We start from the raw sequence: 21,754 nt of genomic DNA, 5'->3' as shown, positions 1-21,754 counted from the left end.
AAAAGATGGAAAAAACAGGGCATTTAGTTGATACGTTTGTTTTGCAAAAAAAAAGTATACTAAGCTGCTCCACCAATCGTCAAGGTATACCCATATAGAGCAGTCCTACCTAATGTATATAATGCCTATGTAATGTATTTAAAAACCTTGGCAGAAGAAACGCAGCACAAAATACATACATTATTGTCGTGTTTTTATTTGCATTTTTCCCATGCATTGGAATGTGTGAAAAGGCTGCAAAATTGCAAGAAAGGTCATGCTGCAGATTCTAAACTGCTTCAAATCTACAAGGAAAAATAAACGGCGTGTGCGTGAGACTTCAGGAATCTTATTCACTTTGCCAGTGCTAGGAAATGCTTCAGATTTTCCGGGAAAAAAAAAACACTAACCGTGTACAGATACCCTTAGCATATGTCCACGTGCAGCATTTGTTATGCAAATTAAAAGCTACTTTTTACAGTAACAGCAAAAGCTATGAGATTTCAGAAATATCATGCAACGGCTTGGTTATTTTTTCCCCCATACTGATTTAGAGAACTGCAGCATGTCAATTCTTTCAGTATTTTTTCACTCAAAGCTATTGACAAAAAGGCTGATAAAAAAAAAACAACCCATGCTTTTTGTGGCATTTTTCTTCACTAAAACTAACGTGATTAAATATGTACTGGGCAGCAAGGTGGCTCGGTGGTTAGCACCGTTCTCTTGCAGCGCTGGGTTCCTTGGTTCAAATCCCACCAAGAACATCTGCAAGGAGTTTGTATGTTTTCGTGGGTTTCCTCTGGGTACTCCGGTTTCCTCCCACACTTCACAAACATACTGATAGGGAATCTAGATTGTGAGCCCTAATGGGGACAGTGATGATAGAATCTGTAAAGCGCTGTGGAATTATTGGCGTTATATAAGGGAGTACAATAAATACTGTAGACAAAGCACTCATGTACTCTATGCACACACAAAAAAGAAGCTGTGTCTGAACATAGCCTTATAGTCCAGAACCAGTAACCTGTGGCTTTATAGCGGTTGTGAAACTACAACTACTAGCATACTCCAACAATAACAGGCCGTCAGGGCATGCTGAGAATTGTAGTTTCACAAGAGCTATTGAGCCAAAGATTGCTGACTGGTGTTAGTCTATATCTAGGCCACATTCGTGCTTGCAGTACATTGATATTTGTAAACCAAACCCATGAGTAGTCCCAAATCACAGAGGAGGCACAAGTGTTCTCATCATAGTATTTTCAGGGCTCAGTGGTTAGCATTGCAGCGCTGGAGTCCTGGGTTCAAACCCACCAAGGACAAAATCTGCAAAGAGTTTGTATGTTCTCCCAGTGTTTGCGTGGGTTTCCTCCAGGTTCTCCGGTTTCCTCCCACATTCCAAAGACATACTGATAGGGAATTTAGATTGTGAGCCCCAACGGGGACAGCGATGATAATGTGTGCAAAATGTAAAGCGCTGCGGAATATGTTAGCGCTATATAAAAATTAAGATTATTATTTTCCCCCCTTGTTCCCCACCTGGTTATAAAGTGACGAAAAATGCGGACCACATTTGTACTTGTAAACAAGGCCTTAAAGTGGTTGTCTGGTAAAAATGTGGTTTACCAGGTCATCTGCCTCTAACAGCAGCGATCAGAGTTCACTCCGACTGCTGCTGTTAACCACTTAAATGCCAAACACTGACAGTGGCATTTAAAGGGGACTTGGCATCAGATGAAAAGTGGCCAGCATTTGCTCCTTTACTTGCACTGCTAATCTGAATATTCGGATTTGTTTCGCTTTTTTAAATTTGCCTTATGACTCCATGATATGGGCCTTTAATTCAACGCTAATTTTTTGAAAAGTTGAAAATAATTGAGGTCTATGGCAGCTCACGGCCACAGGGAGCAGATGAGGAGACTCCACAGCGAACCTGGGGACAGTGAGTAAAGTACGGTTCGCTTGTATTTTATAAAAGACTGCACCCAGATTTTCTGTAAGGGAACAACCCCATTAAGTATAGAATAAAGACTATTCGCTTACATTTCCCGTTTCACTTTTTTTTTTTATTTTAGGAGAAATGGTTTTAGGATTCATTTTGTACATTTAAAGAGGTTCCAGAAAACCTCTTTTTTTGTGTATAGTCTCCATTGTTGCTCCCGGCGTCTGTAATTGTTTGCAGCACTAACGTCACATCCACAGAGCTGCAGCAAATAAATGAGCTCAGCAGATTTGCCGGAGTTAACACCACGAGCTGGTGAGCTCACCGATCGTCAGAAGAGCGGACAACGGGACGCCCGCACTGCAGACACTGGGATTCGGGGTGGCAACACAGAGCTGGACCCGTTACAGAACAGTTTTATTTTTTATATACCACAGGTAGGGGACAGGGGTTTTCAGAAACCCTCTTTAAAGCAGCTGTGCACAAAATGTAGTCCACAATCTTCTGGACAGACAAGTCCTGGTACAGAAAGATGCAGTTTTCATAAGCCAGCTGCAACTTCAATCTCCTTTTCTTATTACTGCAGGACCTGAGAGTTGCATGTAAGCAACCGTCCACCAGAGGGCGCTGTATGAATATTGCAGGACCAGCACTTCCATAGTCAAAAGATGTTTCTGTGCATTCTGTGTGATGGCCTCTGGGGGGCAGAAGAGTCCTGCTGTGCCACCTCTGACCAGGGAGGGATGCTGGGGGACCTTGCTGGGATTACGTCCTGAGGGCAAATACAAGGCTTCTTGTGACTACTGGATGATGGGAGTTGCGTGTGCGTACTAGAGAACATGTTAGGGATATCAGGGCTGCTGTTGCTACTACTGATTTGGAATCTCTCAAAACAATCCCTCTGCATTTCCGTTTGTGCCATGCCTGTGACCCGGACTCACTTTTGATCCGTGGTATCGATCGGATACACGGAGGTGATCTCAAACGCAGGCTGGCGCAGGTGGAGGGTCGTTGGATTGTTACTCTTGACACAGTTGCCCCATTGGGGTTGAATGGAAAAGTTAGCTTTTCGCCATTTCTCTAACCGTGTGCGTCTTTTTAAAAAAAATATCGGTTCCTTTGTTGTCAGCGCTGATGGCGTGCCCTCGGAGTCTGTATGTTTTTAATTTCGTGTGTTTTTTATGTACGTTGTTAGTGGACGCTCTATTCGATATTCCGGCTTTTGGATACTACTCCATATCCCTGGTGTGACTGATGCCTTGTGGATCAAGTTCTGCATGTTGGCCCATATCTGCTCCATGGGTGAAATTTCGACTGGCTCTGTTGGACTACGACAGATTATCAGGACGCCATGGTCCATGCCCCATGGACTAGTTATTTATGTACATTTAAATCTTTACTGTATGAGGGCAACTTGGCTGTTTTTTGTGGTGGCAGCTTTGTATACACATTGGTTTACGTGCTTGTGTTGTTGTTTTTTTTTTTTTTGTTTCTTTTTTATTAATACATTTTTTGCTGTATCTTTGAATATTATTATTTAATTTGCATTATTGTTTATTTTGATAGTTAATTTTTTATTATGATTTTCACGCATGCGCGCGGAGGCTCGCCTTGGCCTGCGTCTCTATGAAGCGGCTTGATAGCGGTTACTATGGGAACCTTCCCAGCACCTCCTGCTTCTTGACGCTGGATGTGACGTCAGGCGGCGGCTGCTCCCACCCTCATGCACTCATAGACGCGCCCAGTGTTAACCACTCCCCTTCCTTTTGTATTGGTGCTTTTCAGTCTTGGTGGGATATTTAAGCTGGTCTATGTGGCACAATGACACACTGCCCCCTGAGGAAGCAGCGGCGAAACGCGCGTTGGGGTACCTGAGCTGTGGCATCTGGCATCCGCTGGGTAAGATGGGCCGGTGGTTTTTTTTACATGCACTATCTGCACCTTACTTGTAGCCTTGTGGCTTATTTATTATACAGACAAGCTCTGCATGGCCTCTGCCCAGCTTCACAGGTTCATTTCTTGAGGTTCCCCCCTTTTATGCACGTATATGTGTGGGTACTGTGAATGCTCTAATGTTATGGATAGCCTGCCACGCCAGATTTTTTGCATCATCCGCTATGAGACCTGTCCAATAGTTGTGGTATCAATTTTGTATACGTTATGTGATTTTTTCATACATTTGTGCCTTGTCTTTGCTATATAATTAATAGAGTGTTATATTTTTACAGTTATTTGCTTAGGAATTCATTACTTTATCCTTACTAGCTATTATTGGGGAATTTAAAAACTCCATGGGTTTTTTTCGTATGTTCTTTATTGTATGATGGGAAGACCAGGAACAATAGACTGGTTCTATAGTCATAACTGGTTTATTCCAGGGGTGAAGCAAGCAGGACTGCAATGACTACGGAGGAAGTAGAGGAAGCCTTTAGTGACTCTAGGGAACTTTAGGATGGGAAAAAGAAGAAAGTCACAACAATAGTCAAATATGATTTCAATTTATTCACATAAGTTTTGATGCAGTTTTCCTTTTAGCTAATACCATGAATGGCTTCTAAAAGGCAGTGACATACAAAGAAAACATTTGGGGTATGTTCACACACTTTTTTATGACAAAAAAATAATAATAAGGTTTTTACAGGGCAATCAAATTCAGGAATCTGAGTTTTATGCTGAGGTTTTCAGATCTGACTTTTTTCTGAGCTTCTGACTTGACAATATCAATTTTGGAGCAGGTCCACATTAAAAATAAAATAGTGACGTCACTTTTTTTCCTCTCGTGCCGATGTTTTCAATGGAAAAAAAACTTAAAACACGAACAATGTGGATTCCGTTTTGAAATCAATAGTAAAGTTGTTTGATGAGGCTTCTGTGGGTTTTGCAGTGTGTGAACATACCCGCACACATCTTTTAGAGAACTGCCACTGAATCTGCACCAAAACCCTCATGTGACTCCATCCATAAGAGAGATTCCTCCACTACATCTACAGGTAATAATTGCACTTAATTATGAAAGATATGATTGCAAATTATGGGAAGAAGCCTTTATTGCTTCATATGGACATTTATACCCAACTCAATATGTTGCGTGCATGAAGACTTCACTAGATCAAGACTTTTGCTTTCTACATTTTTTGTCAATAATTCTTAGGCTATGTGCACACGTTCAGGATTTATTGCAGAAATTTCCTGAGAAAAACCTGAAATTTTCTGCAAGAAATCTGCATGCGTTTTTTGCGCGTTTTTGATGCGTTTTTTTTCCGGACATTTCCCAATGAATTTTATAGTGGGAAATCCGCAAAAAAAAAACCCGCAAAATTAATGAACATGCTGCGCTTTTTACCGTGTTGCGTTTTTTTCACGGAAAAAAACGCATCATGTGCACAAAAATTGCGGAATTCATTCTAAATGATGGGATGCATAATGTATGATTTTTTTTTTGCAATTTTATAGCAAAAAAAGCGGAAAAAAAACCCGCGAACAATCAGCAACGTGTGCACACAGCCTAGACTTATTAAGATATAACTGATTGTAGAAATAACCCCCTGCACAGTCACATGAAACCGCTGGATTACAGGACGAATGTGCAGCTGGAGGCACCAGAATGCCCCTCCGGTCGAATCGCGCTGCCCCACCATAAAATGCAGTCTGTGCAGCTGCCATCTGCATGTGTGAAATCAGACAAGTCCACTGCTCCACGTGTGGCTAATGCACGGCTTAGACTTCTCCTCATTTGCTTAATGCACATGTTCTCAGTCACTTATATGCTTGTGTTTTTTAGATCTCCTGCTTGATATTTGGATATTTTCTGAGCAATTTGTTGGCTTGCTGTGGGGGCATCCAGCCTGCAGGTTTTTCTTCTTTGGCTCCTAATTTCCGGGCATTCTGCAAGAGAATAATATACGTTTAAAAACGTTATTTGGCTATTATTACTACATAACTAAAGTCACCCATCACCAATTCCCATTTTTAGGAAATTAGAAAAAAAACAGAAAATGCAACATGCAAATAACCAAGTTATAACACAAAATCAGGGAACAACTTCCTTAACCCCTTAGTGACAGAGCCAATTTTGACCTTAATGACCAGGCCAATTTTTACAATTCTGACCACTGTGCCTTTAGGAGGTTACTAGATGGTGGCCCGATTCTAATGCATCGGGTATTCTAGAACAGGGGTTCAAACTGCATTCCTCGAGGGATGGAAACCATGCGTGTTTTCAAGATTTCCTTAGCTTTGCACAAGGTGCTGTAATCATTGTGTGTAGGTGATTAAATTATCACCTGTGCAGTATAAGGAAATCCTGAAAACATGACCTGTTTGCAGCCCTTGAGGATTGCAGTTTGACACCTCTGTTCTAGAATATGCATGTCCACGTAGTATACTGCCCAGTGACGTAGTATACTGCCCAGTGACGTAGTATACTGCCCAGTGACGTAGTATACTGCCCAGTGACGTAGTATACTGCCCAGTGACGTAGTATACTGCCCAGTGACGTAGTATACTGCCCAGTGACGTAGTATACTGCCCAGTGACGTAGTATACTGCCCAGTGACGTAGTATACTGCCCAGTGACGTAGTATACTGCCCAGTGACGTAGTATACTGCCCAGTGACGTAGTATACTGCCCAGTGACGTAGTATACTGCCCAGTGACGTAGTATACTGCCCAGTGACGTAGTATACTGCCCAGTGACGTAGTATACTGCCCAGTGACGTAGTATACTGCCCAGTGACGTAGTATACTGCCCAGTGACGTAGTATACTGCCCAGTGACGTAGTATACTGCCCAGTGACGTAGTATACTGCCCAGTGACGTAGTATACTGCCCAGTGACGTAGTATACTGCCCAGTGACGTAGTATACTGCCCAGTGACGTAGTATACTGCCCAGTGACGTAGTATACTGCCCAGTGACGTAGTATACTGCCCAGTGACGTAGTATACTGCCCAGTGACGTAGTATACTGCCCAGTGACGTAGTATACTGCCCAGTGACGTAGTATACTGCCCAGTGACGTAGTATACTGCCCAGTGACGTAGTATACTGCCCAGTGACGTAGTATACTGCCCAGTGACGTAGTATACTGCCCAGTGACGTAGTATACTGCCCAGTGACGTAGTATACTGCCCAGTGACGTAGTATACTGCCCAGTGACGTAGTATACTGCCCAGTGACGTAGTATACTGCCCAGTGACGTAGTATACTGCCCAGTGACGTAGTATACTGCCCAGTGACGTAGTATACTGCCCAGTGACGTAGTATACTGCCCAGTGACGTAGTATACTGCCCAGTGACGTAGTATACTGCCCAGTGACGTAGTATACTGCCCAGTGACGTAGTATACTGCCCAGTGACGTAGTATACTGCCCAGTGACGTAGTATACTGCCCAGTGACGTAGTATACTGCCCAGTGACGTAGTATACTGCCCAGTGACGTAGTATACTGCCCAGTGACGTAGTATACTGCCCAGTGACGTAGTATACTGCCCAGTGACGTAGTATACTGCCCAGTGACGTAGTATACTGCCCAGTGACGTAGTATACTGCCCAGTGACGTAGTATACTGCCCAGTGACGTAGTATACTGCCCAGTGACGTAGTATACTGCCCAGTGACGTAGTATACTGCCCAGTGACGTAGTATACTGCCCAGTGACGTAGTATACTGCCCAGTGACGTAGTATACTGCCCAGTGACGTAGTATACTGCCCAGTGACGTAGTATACTGCCCAGTGACGTAGTATACTGCCCAGTGACGTAGTATGCTGCCCAGTGACGTAGTATGCTGCCCAGTGACGTAGTATGCTGCCCAGTGGCGTAGTATGCTGCCCAGTGGCGTAGTATGCTGCCCAGTGGCGTAGTATACTGCCCAGTGGCGTAGTATACTGCCCAGTGACGTAGTATATTGGCCAGCCACGTATGTCACAGGTTAAAAAAATTAAAAATAAACATATACTCACCTTCCGAGGGCCCCTTGTAGTTCGGTCACATGACCGTGACGTCATGGCAGGTCCTTCTCGCGCAGGGCCTGTGGTGACGTCGCGGTCACATGACCGTGACGTCATGGCAGGTCCTTCTTCCATACCATCCTTGCCACCGGAACCTGCCGCTTGCATAGAGCGGTCACCGAAGCGTAGCTAGGAGCAGGAAAGGCGACGGAAGGTGAGTATATAATGATTTTTTATTATTTTTATTATTTTTAACAGATGTTTTTACTATTGACGCTGCATAGGCAGCATCAATAGTATAAACTTGGTCACACAGGGTTAATAGTTGCGGTAACGGAGTGAGTTACCCGCGGCATAACGCGGTCCGTTACTGCTGGCATTTACCCCTGTGTGAGTGGTGACTGCGGGGAGAATGGAGCGGGCGCTGACTGCAGGGGAGTAGGGAGGGACTAATCGGACTGTGGCCGTCGCTGATTGGTCATGGCAGCCATGACAGGCAGCTGGGCGAGACCAATCAGCGACTTGGATTCCATGACAGACAGAGGCCGCGACCAATGAATATCCGTGACAGAAAGAAGGACAACAGAAGGACAGACAGAAAGACAGAAGTGACCCTTAGACAATTATATAGTAGATAATTCTGGAACGCTTCAACGGATCACACTGATTCGGACAATGTTTTCTCATGACATATTGTACTTCATGATAGTGGTAAAATTTCTTTGATATGACTTGCGTTTATTTATGAAAACAAAATGGAAATTTGGCAAATTTTGAAAACTTTGCAATTTTTAAACTTAAATGTATGTGCCCTTAAATCAGAGGGTTATATTGCACAAAATAGTTAATAAATAAAATTTCCAGCATGTCTACTTTACATTGGCACAATTTTGGACACTTTTTTGTTGTTAGGATGTTATAAGGGTTATAAGATGACCAGAGTTTTCTCAATTTTCAAAAAAAATTTACAAAACCATTATTTTAGGGACCACCTCACATTTGAAATAAGTTTGAGGGGTCTATATGATAGAAAATACCCAAAAGTGACACCATTCTATAAACTGCACCCCTCAAGGTGCTCAAAACCACATTCAACCTTTCAGGTTTCAGGACTAAAGCACTGTGGAAAGAAAAAAAAAAAATGAACATTTAACTTTTATCACAACTTTAGACCCAAACTTTTTTTTATTTTCACAAGGTAACAGAACAAAATGTATCACAAAATTAGTTGTGCAGTTTCTCCTGAGTATGCCGATATCCCATTTATGGGGGAATACTACTATTTGTGCGCATGGCAGGGCTTGGAAGGGAAGGAGCACCATTGGAATTTTTTTTTTTTTTAACACAAACTTGGCTGGAATCGATGACCGGCGCCATGTCGCGTTTGAGAGCCCCCGATGTGTCTAAACAGTGGTGACCCCATTTTGGAAATCACACCGCTCAAGCATTTTATCCATGGGCATAGTGAGCATTTAGGTCGCCATATTGAATGTGCCGTCATTAGTGTGGAGCGCAAGTGCTCGTTACTACAGTTTGCATTGGGTGCTTGGGATGCACCAACTATCGTGGATGCTCAAGTGACAGGCTCGAGTCCCTACCCTGCATATTTCATGACTCCTAGACAGCCTTAAAAAAAAAAAAAACATGCGGGGATCCGCAATATTCTGTGCATACCCAACCACCCAATGCAAACTCGAATAGCGAGAACTTGCACTCAACGCTAGCCATTGTATCGTTTTTTTTTACTTTGAAAAAACACCAACTCTAACTGCAAAACATTTTCTTAAAATCATTTTTATGTAACTAAGGGGTGACAAAGGGGGGTTTGATTTACTATTTTTTTTTTGAGCAATGCAATAGGGTCTACCACAGAGATCAAAATAAACCAATAGGAAAAAATTCCTATTGTTGCTGGGTACCGGCCAGCAGATCTCGGCAGGCACTGCGCATGTGCCCGCCATTTTCTTCCAGGAAGATGATGCTGGGGGACAGAGCAGGAGGGTCTGGGGTTGGCAGAGGTATTAGGTGGGTGGGGAGACTAGGGGGACCTCATTTCTACCACCTGTGATATGCTACATCATATCAGAGGAGACAGAAATTAATTATAAATCACTTTTTTTGTGTAATCGCCGTTATTAGCTGAATAACGGTGATCACATGACAGGGTACCGTAAAAAACGCCCCTTATGTTCTCCAGGGTCTCAGCTATCCCCGGGCTACAGCATTATTTCTCAGTGCCATTAAAAAGTGGCGAAGAGGATTAAGTACCCTTAACTGCTGCCGTTAAAACGTGTATCAGCGGTCGTTAAAGGGTTAAATGACTTGATCTCATAGATTCAGAAAACTAAAGAAAAACTGGCCTTATCTGATCATTAGGTCATAAAGTATTATGAGCTAATGCACCTTAAAGGGAATTTGTCAGCAGGTTTTCTACTATGTAATCTGATAGCAGCACAATGTAGGGGCAGAGACCCTCATTCCAGGAATATATCCCTAGGGGGCTGCTTGCTGACATTTTGATACAATCACAGTTTTGTCTGCACCAGTTCTCTGAATGCTGAGCTGTGTATAACCCTGCCTGTTGTGAATTATGTTGTCCAGCTCCCTCCTGTGGTCGTGAATGGTACTTCGGTGAGTTCTGTCCGTGGGCTCCCTCTGGTGGCTGTGAGTGGAGCTGCTGCTTCTGAGGTTCCTTACACAGGTGACGTGGTTTATCCTTTGGTTGGCTGCTCTATTTAACTCCACTTAGATCGTTACTCCATGCCAGCTGTCAATGTTTCTGCATTGGTTCAGTTCGCTCTTGGATCTTTCTGGTGACCTGTCTACTCCAGCAGAAGCCAAGTTCCTGATAGTATCTAATTCGTTCATTGTTTTCTTGTCCAGCTGGATATCATGATTTTGTCTTGCTAGCTGGAAGCTCTGGGATGCAGAGTGGCATCTCCGCACCGTTAGTCGGTGCGGAGGTCTTTTTTGCACACTCTGCGTGGTCTTTTGTAGTTTTTTGTGCTGATCGCAAAGCTACCTTTCCTATCCTCTGTCTATTTAGTAAGTCTGGCCTCCCTTTGCTGAAACCTGTTTCATTTCTGCGTTTGTGACTTTCATCTTTACTCACAGTCAATATATGTGAGGGGCTGCCTTTTCCTTTGGGGAATTTCTCTGAGGCAAGGTAGGCTTTATTTTCTATCTCTAGGGCTAGCTAGCTCTTAGGCTGTGACGAGGCGCCTAGGGAGCGTCAGGAGCGCTCCACGGCTATTTCTAGTGTGTGTGATAGGATTAGGGATTACGGTCAGCAGAGCTCCCACATCCCAGAGCTTGTCCTGTATGAGTTTTAACTATCAGGTCATTCCGGGTGCTCCTAACCACCAGGTCATAACACCTGCCCACACCACTGATTTACAGCTTTCTGTGCACACTGTACACTGCTGCTGTCCAGCACTGCACAATCAAAGCTGCTCAATCATTTACCACTTTATATTTTTATGGATTTACACAGGCCAAAATAAAACCAAAAGCTATAAAAATCCTCAATTACCACTGCACGCCCGGACCTGAGTGCCACTGCATGTGATTGGGCTTAAACATCAACCTCCCTGAGCTCCTCGCTGTCTATACAACGTAGATGACACATATATAAATACAACCCCTGGCAAAAATCACCGGCCTTGGAGAATGTTCATTCAGTTGTTTAGTTTTGTGCCATGTCTGTGATCTGCTTTTTTTTTCTACAAAATTAAAGTCATTTGAAATGGCAACTTTCTAGCTTTAAGAAAGACTAAAAGAAATCAAGAACAAAAAATGTGGTAGTCAGTAATGGTTACTTTTTTTTTTTTTAACCAAGCATAGGGTAAACATTATGGAATTACCCTGTAAATTTTCATTCCCAAAACGGACACCTGCATCAAATTAGATCGTTAGTCTGCATCTAAAAATGAGCAATATGTCTCCAAGACAGGAAATGCACAACAAAACAAATGAGGGACGAATGGGTGGAAACTGGAGTCAAAGTCTGTAACCGAACTGTACGAAACCGCCTAAAGGAAATGGGATTTACATGCAGAAAAGCTAAACGAAAGCCATCATTAATACCTAAACAGAAAAAAAACAAGGTTACAATGGGACAAGGAAAAGCAATCGTGGACTGTGGATGACTGGATGAAAGTCATATTCAGTGATGAATCGCGAATCTGCATTGGGCAAGCTGATGATGCTGGAACTTTTGTTTGGCGCCGTTCCAATGAGTTATAAAGATGACTCTGATAGGGATTCTAGATTGTGAGCTCCATCAGGCACAGTGATGATAATGTGTGCAAACTGTAAAGCGCTGCGGAATATGTTAGCGCTATATAAAAATAAAGATTATTATTATTATTATGACTGCCTGAAGACAACATGCAAATTTCCAGAGTCATTGATGATTTGGGACTGCATGTCAGGTAAAGGCACTGGGGAGATGGCTGTCATTAAATCTTCAATAAATGCACAAGTTTATGTTGATATTTTGGACACTTTTCTTATCCCATCAATTGAAAGGATGTTTGGGGATGATGAAATCATTTTTCAAGGTGATAATGCATCCTGCCATAGAGCAAAAACTGTGAAAACATTCCTTGAAAAAAGACACATAAGGTCAATGTCATGGCCTGCAAATAGTCTGGACCTCAATCCAATTGAAAATCTTTGGTGGAAGTTGAAGAAAATGGTCCCTGAAAGTTGGAGCCAGATTGATGAGGAGTACTGTGTGACACTCATTAAGTCCATGCCTCAGAGACTGCAAGCTGTTATAAAGGCCGGAGGTGGTGCAACAAAATACTAGTGAGTTTTGGAGTGGTTTTTTGTTTGTTTTTCATGATTCGATAATTTTTTCCTCAGAATTGAGTGATTCCATAATTCCCCTGTGCTTGGATAAAAAAAAGTAACCATTACCGACTACCACATTTTTTGTTCTTGATTTCTTTTAGTGCTTCTTAAAGCCAGAAAGTTGCCATTTGAAATGACTTTAGTTTTGTGCCATGTCTGGGATCTGCTTTTTTCTACAAAATTAAACAACTGAATGAACATCCCCCAAGGCCGGTGATTCCATAATTTTTGCCAGGGGTTGTATGTGTCCATGCTGTATTAGTTGTGTCAGATTGTCAGCACGTGACAAAGCCATAGTTGGAAACACTTTCTGGGAAAAGTAAGGCCGACAAGCTTGCGTAAAATGTTCATTAGAAAGAAAGAAGATTTTTCATCCTTATTGTCTCTGTATGCCATTAATATGTCGGATTTTTACATCCATAAGGAATTCAGTTTTTACATGCAGAATGTAATAAATAACATCAAAATACCTCTGCCTATGTTATATGTAATGGATCCGTTAAAAATGCCTACATGCTAATGGTCTAAGCCTCTAAGGGGTAAGGTCTCACTTTGTAGATAGTGACAAGCCAGGTCTGGCATGCCAGTATGAGGAGACTTAAACGCTTTGCATGCTCCTCTAGGAAATTAAACATGCAAATTGTCTCTTCAGAGGAGTAGAACTCTACTTCCAATAGGTGGCACTAGAGTCCAAGTCATCTTCCTCTCCGAAGAGACAATTTGCATACGTGCTAAGGGTATATGTCCACTGGCCGAATTACATCCGGATTAGCTGTGGATTGAATGCTGTGTACAACCCGCAGCGTCCAGATGTTACAGCATAGTGGAGGGGATTTTATGAAATCCCGTCTCCACTATGCCACGCATCCGGTGGGCCTGTGTATACGGACATGTGGCCCGTCTTTTTAGAACGCAGCATGCCTGTTTACCTTGCGGCGACACACAGGGCCCTATTTATGTGGTGCGGAGATTCCGGATGTGTGCAATCAACACATCCGGAATCACAGCGCATATAGAAGTGAGCGGCGCTTTGGACGGAGCGGGTTTTCCGCTCCATCCAAAGCGCCGACAATCCGGACCGTGGACACGCACGCTAATAGTAACCTGTAAGCGACCTGTTCTTTGCACACCTAATGACTACTAATGGGCAAGTCTAATTGGAAACATGGATTAAAGTAGTGCAGTCAGCAATATTGTACATGAGGACCATTAATGTGAACTACTGCTGACACGTAGAGCTCTGTGTACTGTCAGTTTTGCAGATGGACAGCATCGATAGGTTTCATTCGCTAGTCTGAATGAGCAATAAGTGCCCTGTACTTTGCATAGGCAGTGGTCATGCATGGACCCCCACTGCCACTGAAGGGTTTGTTTGCAGTGGTGCTCAGGTCAGCTGAAGCCATAGAGTGGTCAGTGTATGTATTCAACTTATTCCACAAGTACAGAAACTCGCTGCTTCTCAACACTTCAAAACACCCAAAAATACCTGTTCTTTTGCGACACAATCATAGAAAACCTTGATTGCAGTGGAACATGCGGTGTCACTGAAGGCATTTTCTTTCCAGCAGGCCATTAATACAGACATTTCTGTGATGCAGGTTGCCTCTGGAAAAGAAGGCGATAAACTATGATGCTGTAAACAATAGAATAGTAAAGAATTATAGATTGAAAATTATACTTACAAAAGTGTATTAAAGAAGTTTTACACAACAAACTTTCATCCTGGCAAAGGCTTGTAACCTCTGAGGGTATGTGAACACGCTTGCGGATTCCATTGCAGATTTTTCTGCGTGGTTTCTGCAAAATCTGCAGGTAAAACGCCCTGTGCAGATTTCGCCTGCGGTTTTACACCTGCAGATTCCTATTACGGAACAGGTGTAAAACGCCGCGGAAACCGCACAAAGAATTGACATGCTGCGGAAAATAAACCGCAGCATTTCCGCGCGGAATTTCCCGCAGCATGTGCACTGCGGATTTTGTTTTCCATAGGTACTGTACAACACATGGAAAACTGCTGCGAATCCGGAGGGCCAAATCCACAACGTGTTCACATACCCTAAGATCACAAACAAAGCCGATACTCGCCCTCTCCTGATCCAGCACTGGCTCTTCACTGCTATGCCAGTCTGTTCCCTGCTGGCAGCGGTGACGTCGTGATTTTAGGGCATGTAATCGCTGCAGCCATTTACTGACATCAGAAGCTCTGCCAAGGCAAATGGTGGAAGCTCAGTGACTGGCTGCAGCGGTGCCGTGCTCGGTACTTGTGATGTAACCATTACAGCCTGTAATCACAGCAGTGTAGCAGTGGAAAGAAGGCATTAGATTGGAGGAGGTTGAGTAGCAGCATTACTAGAAATGAAAAGTATAAAATTACAAACACATCAGGACTGTGGTTTTATTATAATGGCTTCAACCTGACAATTTCTGCAGCAGATTCCTCTTCCAGTTTGTGGATAAGATCACATCCCCTGTGCTGCATCTGTAATGGATGCGGATGATACTGAAGATCCACGGCGGTAAATCACAACAAATATGCAAGGTGTGCACGTGGCCTGGAGGGCGCCACACAGGACCGTCGCCCAGAAGTCAGATTCCTGACTGTACAGTTTGCAGGACAGTGGCGTGATCAATACTATACTGGGTAAATTAGTATACATGGTGAGAATGGAGTCCCCGGACCTGATCCACCTGTGCTCGCTGAATGGGAGCACCAATACTTTCTCTTCCCCGACTGTATCAGCAACTCATCCAGACCAGCATCATTGTTACGGCACAATGCACATGTGACTTTATGCCAGGCCAGATCATCAAATATGTGGTCGGGTAGGAGGCAGCTCAGGGGTCCCATCTATGGCCACAGATCACTGACTCAGTTCATTACATATGTGGTCGGGTAGGAGGCAGCTCAGGGGTCCCGTCTATGGCCACAGATCACTGACTCAGTTCATTACATATGTGGTCGGGTAGGAGGCAGCTCAGGGGTCCCGTCTATGGACACAGATCACTGACTGGGGTCATCACGTATGTGGTCGGGTAGAAGGCAGCTCAGGGGTCCCGTCTATGGCCACAGATCACTGACTCAGCTCATCACATATGTGGTCGGGTAGGAGGCGGCTCAGGGGTCCTGTCTATGGCCACAGATCACTGACTGGGCTCATCACATATGTGGTTGGGTAGGAGGCGGCTCAGGGGTCCGGTCTATGGCCACAGATCACTGACTGGGCTCATCACATATGTGGTCGGGTAGGAGGAGGCTCAGGGGTCCTGTCTATGGCCACAGATCACTGGTTGGGCTCATTACGTATGTGGTCGGGTAGGAGGCAGCTCAGGGGTCCTGTCTATGGCCACAGATCACTGGTTGGGTTCATCACATATGTGGTCGGGTAGGAGGAGGCTCAGGGGTCCTGTCTATGGCCACAGATCACTGACTGGGCTCATCACATTTGTGTTCGGGTAGGAGGCGGCTCAGGGGTCCGGTCTATGGCCACAGATCACTGACTGGGCTCATCACATATGTGGTCGGGTAGGAGGCAGCTCAGGGGTCCGGTCTATGGCCACAGATCACTGGTTGGGTTCATCACATATGTGGTCGGGTAGGAGGAGGCTCAGGGGTCCGGTCTATGGCCACAGATCACTGACTGGGCTCATCACATATGTGGTCGGGTAGGAGGAGGCTCAGGGGTCCCGTCTATGGCCACAGATCACTGACTCAGCTCATCACATATGTGGTCGGGTAGGAGGCGGCTCAGGGGTCCCGTCTATGGCCACAGATCACTGGTTGGGCTCATCACATATGTGGTCGGGTAGGAGGCAGCTCAGGGGTCCGGTCTATGGCCACAGATCACTGGTTGGGCTCATCACATATGTGGTCGGGTAGGAGGCGGCTCAGGGGTCCCGTCTATGGCCACAGATCACTGGTTGGGCTCATTACGTATGTGGTCGGGTAGGAGGCGGCTCAGGGGTCCCGTCTATGGCCACAGATCACTGGTTGGGTTCATCACATATGTGGTCGGGTAGGAGGCAGCTCAGGGGTCCGGTCTATGGCCACAGATCACTGGTTGGGCTCATCACATATGTGGTCAGGTAGGAGGCGGCTCAGGGGTCCGGTCTATGGCCACAGATCACTGGTTAGGCTCATCACATATGTGGTCGGGTAGGAGGCGGCTCAGGGGTCCGGTCTATGGCCACAGATCACTGGTTGGGCTCATCACATATGTGGTCAGGTAGGAGGCGGCTCAGGGGTCCGGTCTATGGCCACAGATCACTGGTTGGGCTCATCACATATGTGGTCGGGTAGGAGGAGGCTCAGGGGTCCCGTCTATGGCCACAGATCACTGGTTGGGTTCATCACATATGTGGTCGGGTAGGAGGCAGCTCAGGGGTCCCGTCTATGGCCACAGATCACTGGTTGGGCTCATTACGTATGTGGTCGGGTAGGAGGCAGCTCAGGGGTCCTGTCTATGGCCACAGATCACTGGTTGGGTTCATCACATATGTGGTCGGGTAGGAGGCGGCTCAGGGGTCCTGTCTATGGCCACAGATCACTGGTTGGGTTCATCACATATGTGGTCGGGTAGGAGGCAGCTCAGGGGTCCTGTCTATGGCCACAGATCACTGGTTGGGCTCATTACGTATGTGGTCGGGTAGGAGGCAGCTCAGGGGTCCTGTCTATGGCCACAGATCACTGGTTGGGTTCATCACATATGTGGTCGGGTAGGAGGAGGCTCAGGGGTCCTGTCTATGGCCACAGATCACTGACTGGGCTCATCACATTTGTGTTCGGGTAGGAGGCGGCTCAAGGGTCCGGTCTATGGCCACAGATCACTGACTGGGCTCATCACATATGTGGTCGGGTAGGAGGAGGCTCAGGGGTCCCGTCTATGGCCACAGATCACTGACTCAGCTCATCACATATGTGGTCGGGTAGGAGGCGGCTCAGGGGTCCCGTCTATGGCCACAGATCACTGGTTGGGTTCATCACATATGTGGTCGGGTAGGAGGCAGCTCAGGGGTCCGGTCTATGGCCACAGATCACTGGTTGGGTTCATCACATATGTGGTCGGGTAGGAGGCAGCTCAGGGGTCCGGTCTATGGCCACAGATCACTGGTTGGGCTCATCACATATGTGGTCAGGTAGGAGGCAGCTCAGGGGTCCGGTCTATGGCCACAGATCACTGGTTGGGTTCATCACATATGTGGTCGGGTAGGAGGCAGCTCAGGGGTCCGGTCTATGGCCACAGATCACTGGTTGGGCTCATCACATATGTGGTCGGGTAGGAGGCAGCTCAGGGGTCCGGTCTATGGCCACAGATCACTGGTTGGGTTCATCACATATGTGGTCGGGTAGGAGGCAGCTCAGGGGTCCGGTCTATGGCCACAGATCACTGGTTGGGTTCATCACATATGTGGTCGGGTAGGAGGCAGCTCAGGGGTCCGGTCTATGGCCACAGATCACTGGTTGGGCTCATCACATATGTGGTCAGGTAGGAGGCAGCTCAGGGGTCCGGTCTATGGCCACAGATCACTGGTTGGGCTCATCACATATGTGGTCGGGTAGGAGGAGGCTCAGGGGTCCCGTCTATGGCCACAGATCACTGACTCAGCTCATCACATATGTGGTCGGGTAGGAGGCAGCTCAGGGGTCCTGTCTATGGCCACAGATCACTGGTTGGGCTCATCACATATGTGGTCGGGTAGGAGGCAGCTCAGGGGTCCCGTCTATGGCCACAGATCACTGGTTGGGCTCATCACATATGTGGTCGGGTAGGAGGCGGCTCAGGGGTCCGGTCTATGGCCACAGATCACTGGTTGGGTTCATCACATATGTGGTCGGGTAGGAGGCAGCTCAGGGGTCCTGTCTATGGCCACAGATCACTGGTTGGGCTCATCACATATGTGGTCGGGTAGGAGGAGGCTCAGGGGTCCCGTCTATGGCCACAGATCACTGACTGGGCTCATCACATATGTGGTCAGGTAGGAGGCAGCTCAGGGGTCCGGTCTATGGCCACAGATCACTGGTTGGGTTCATCACATATGTGGTCGGGTAGGAGGCAGCTCAGGGGTCCTGTCTATGGCCACAGATCACTGGTTGGGCTCATCACATATGTGGTCGGGTAGGAGGAGGCTCAGGGGTCCCGTCTATGGCCACAGATCACTGACTGGGCTCATCACATATGTGGTCAGGTAGGAGGCAGCTCAGGGGTCCGGTCTATGGCCACAGATCACTGACTGGGCTCATCACATATGTGGTCGGGTAGGAGGAGGCTCAGGGGTCCCGTCTATGGCCACAGATCACTGACTCAGCTCATCACATATGTGGTCGGGTAGGAGGCGGCTCAGGGGTCCCGTCTATGGCCACAGATCACTGGTTGGGTTCATCACATATGTGGTCGGGTAGGAGGCAGCTCAGGGGTCCGGTCTATGGCCACAGATCACTGGTTGGGTTCATCACATATGTGGTCGGGTAGGAGGCAGCTCAGGGGTCCGGTCTATGGCCACAGATCACTGGTTGGGTTCATCACATATGTGGTCGGGTAGGAGGCGGCTCAGGGGTCCTGTCTATGGCCACAGATCACTGGTTGGGTTCATCACATATGTGGTCGGGTAGGAGGCAGCTCAGGGGTCCTGTCTATGGCCACAGATCACTGGTTGGGCTCATTACGTATGTGGTCGGGTAGGAGGCAGCTCAGGGGTCCTGTCTATGGCCACAGATCACTGGTTGGGTTCATCACATATGTGGTCGGGTAGGAGGAGGCTCAGGGGTCCTGTCTATGGCCACAGATCACTGACTGGGCTCATCACATTTGTGTTCGGGTAGGAGGCGGCTCAAGGGTCCGGTCTATGGCCACAGATCACTGACTGGGCTCATCACATATGTGGTCGGGTAGGAGGAGGCTCAGGGGTCCCGTCTATGGCCACAGATCACTGACTCAGCTCATCACATATGTGGTCGGGTAGGAGGCGGCTCAGGGGTCCCGTCTATGGCCACAGATCACTGGTTGGGTTCATCACATATGTGGTCGGGTAGGAGGCAGCTCAGGGGTCCGGTCTATGGCCACAGATCACTGGTTGGGTTCATCACATATGTGGTCGGGTAGGAGGCAGCTCAGGGGTCCGGTCTATGGCCACAGATCACTGGTTGGGCTCATCACATATGTGGTCAGGTAGGAGGCAGCTCAGGGGTCCGGTCTATGGCCACAGATCACTGGTTGGGTTCATCACATATGTGGTCGGGTAGGAGGCAGCTCAGGGGTCCGGTCTATGGCCACAGATCACTGGTTGGGCTCATCACATATGTGGTCGGGTAGGAGGCAGCTCAGGGGTCCGGTCTATGGCCACAGATCACTGGTTGGGTTCATCACATATGTGGTCGGGTAGGAGGCAGCTCAGGGGTCCGGTCTATGGCCACAGATCACTGGTTGGGTTCATCACATATGTGGTCGGGTAGGAGGCAGCTCAGGGGTCCGGTCTATGGCCACAGATCACTGGTTGGGCTCATCACATATGTGGTCAGGTAGGAGGCAGCTCAGGGGTCCGGTCTATGGCCACAGATCACTGGTTGGGCTCATCACATATGTGGTCGGGTAGGAGGAGGCTCAGGGGTCCCGTCTATGGCCACAGATCACTGACTCAGCTCATCACATATGTGGTCGGGTAGGAGGCAGCTCAGGGGTCCTGTCTATGGCCACAGATCACTGGTTGGGCTCATCACATATGTGGTCGGGTAGGAGGCAGCTCAGGGGTCCCGTCTATGGCCACAGATCACTGGTTGGGCTCATCACATATGTGGTCGGGTAGGAGGCGGCTCAGGGGTCCGGTCTATGGCCACAGATCACTGGTTGGGTTCATCACATATGTGGTCGGGTAGGAGGCAGCTCAGGGGTCCTGTCTATGGCCACAGATCACTGGTTGGGCTCATCACATATGTGGTCGGGTAGGAGGAGGCTCAGGGGTCCCGTCTATGGCCACAGATCACTGACTGGGCTCATCACATATGTGGTCAGGTAGGAGGCAGCTCAGGGGTCCGGTCTATGGCCACAGATCACTGGTTGGGTTCATCACATATGTGGTCGGGTAGGAGGCAGCTCAGGGGTCCTGTCTATGGCCACAGATCACTGGTTGGGCTCATCACATATGTGGTCGGGTAGGAGGAGGCTCAGGGGTCCCGTCTATGGCCACAGATCACTGACTGGGCTCATCACATATGTGGTCAGGTAGGAGGCAGCTCAGGGGTCCGGTCTATGGCCACAGATCACTGGTTGGGCTCATCACATATGTGGTCGGGTAGGAGGCAGCTCAGGGGTCCCGTCTATGGCCACAGATCACTGGTTGGGCTCATCACATATGTGGTCGGGTAGGAGGCGGCTCGGGGGTCCGGTCTATGGCCACAGATCACTGACTCGGCAGCTGAAATGTCACCAGAGTCCAGAGAATCGCTGCACCATCTCTAGTAATTCGCTATTCAGGGCTCTGGGAAAGCGGAGCGCCCCCTGCAGGAGCTGTGGCCACACTTCACACCGTGGTAATTGGAAATGTGCAGTGTTGTGTTCCTGTGATGGAAGGACAGACTCTTCACCTACCTCCAAGCTTAAACCTCCGGTTGGCCACTTTGTCAGCCAGTGCCAGCGGCAGCCGAGGCTTCAGCACGGGCTTCCCATACCGCCGGCTCACCAGCCTGGCCACCTTCTCGTTGAGAAAGTTGCCCTGAGACGCCATGACAGTCAAGGGCACCGCAAGGCACTCTGGGAGGGGAAGTGGCGTCGACGCTGCACCTTGTCTCCGCCCATTCCCATGACGTCACCCGGCGTCTCCTCAGCTGTAGGATCACGTGGTCAGTAGTCATCTTTCTGTCGAGTCCTGAGCACAAATGAGCGGCCGGATACGGTTGGGGGCGGGGCTGATACGGATTCATTTGTCCATTTGCTATTCACATTGTGAAATCTGCGTAAAAAATCCGCGACATAATCGATGTACTGAAAGTGGGAAATGAGCGGAATCTGCCTCGGAACCTCAGGCTGTCCTATCACTATGGC

General features: G+C 47.3%; 1 protein-coding gene across 1 annotated transcript; it reads right to left on the bottom strand.

Annotated features, from left to right (window-relative positions):
- Positions 1–4,400: 4,400 nt before the first annotated feature.
- On the bottom strand, positions 4,401–21,478 carry CHCHD1 (coiled-coil-helix-coiled-coil-helix domain containing 1). Its single transcript, XM_069753250.1, has 3 exons — positions 21,302–21,478; positions 14,209–14,327; positions 4,401–5,803 (listed from the first exon to the last, which is right to left on the bottom strand). The coding sequence occupies exons 1-3, from the start codon at positions 21,435–21,437 to the stop codon at positions 5,696–5,698; spliced, it is 363 nt and encodes a 120-aa protein (XP_069609351.1). The 5' UTR covers positions 21,438–21,478; the 3' UTR covers positions 4,401–5,695.
- Between the last annotated feature and the right edge of the window lie 276 nt (positions 21,479–21,754).

The sequence above is a fragment of the Ranitomeya imitator genome, chromosome 2, assembly GCF_032444005.1.
Source record: "Ranitomeya imitator isolate aRanImi1 chromosome 2, aRanImi1.pri, whole genome shotgun sequence".
NCBI classification, from domain to species: Eukaryota; Metazoa; Chordata; class Amphibia; order Anura; family Dendrobatidae; genus Ranitomeya; species Ranitomeya imitator.
The sequence above is the reverse complement of the archived record's forward strand: the minus strand, read 5'-3'. Positions and strand labels throughout refer to the sequence as shown.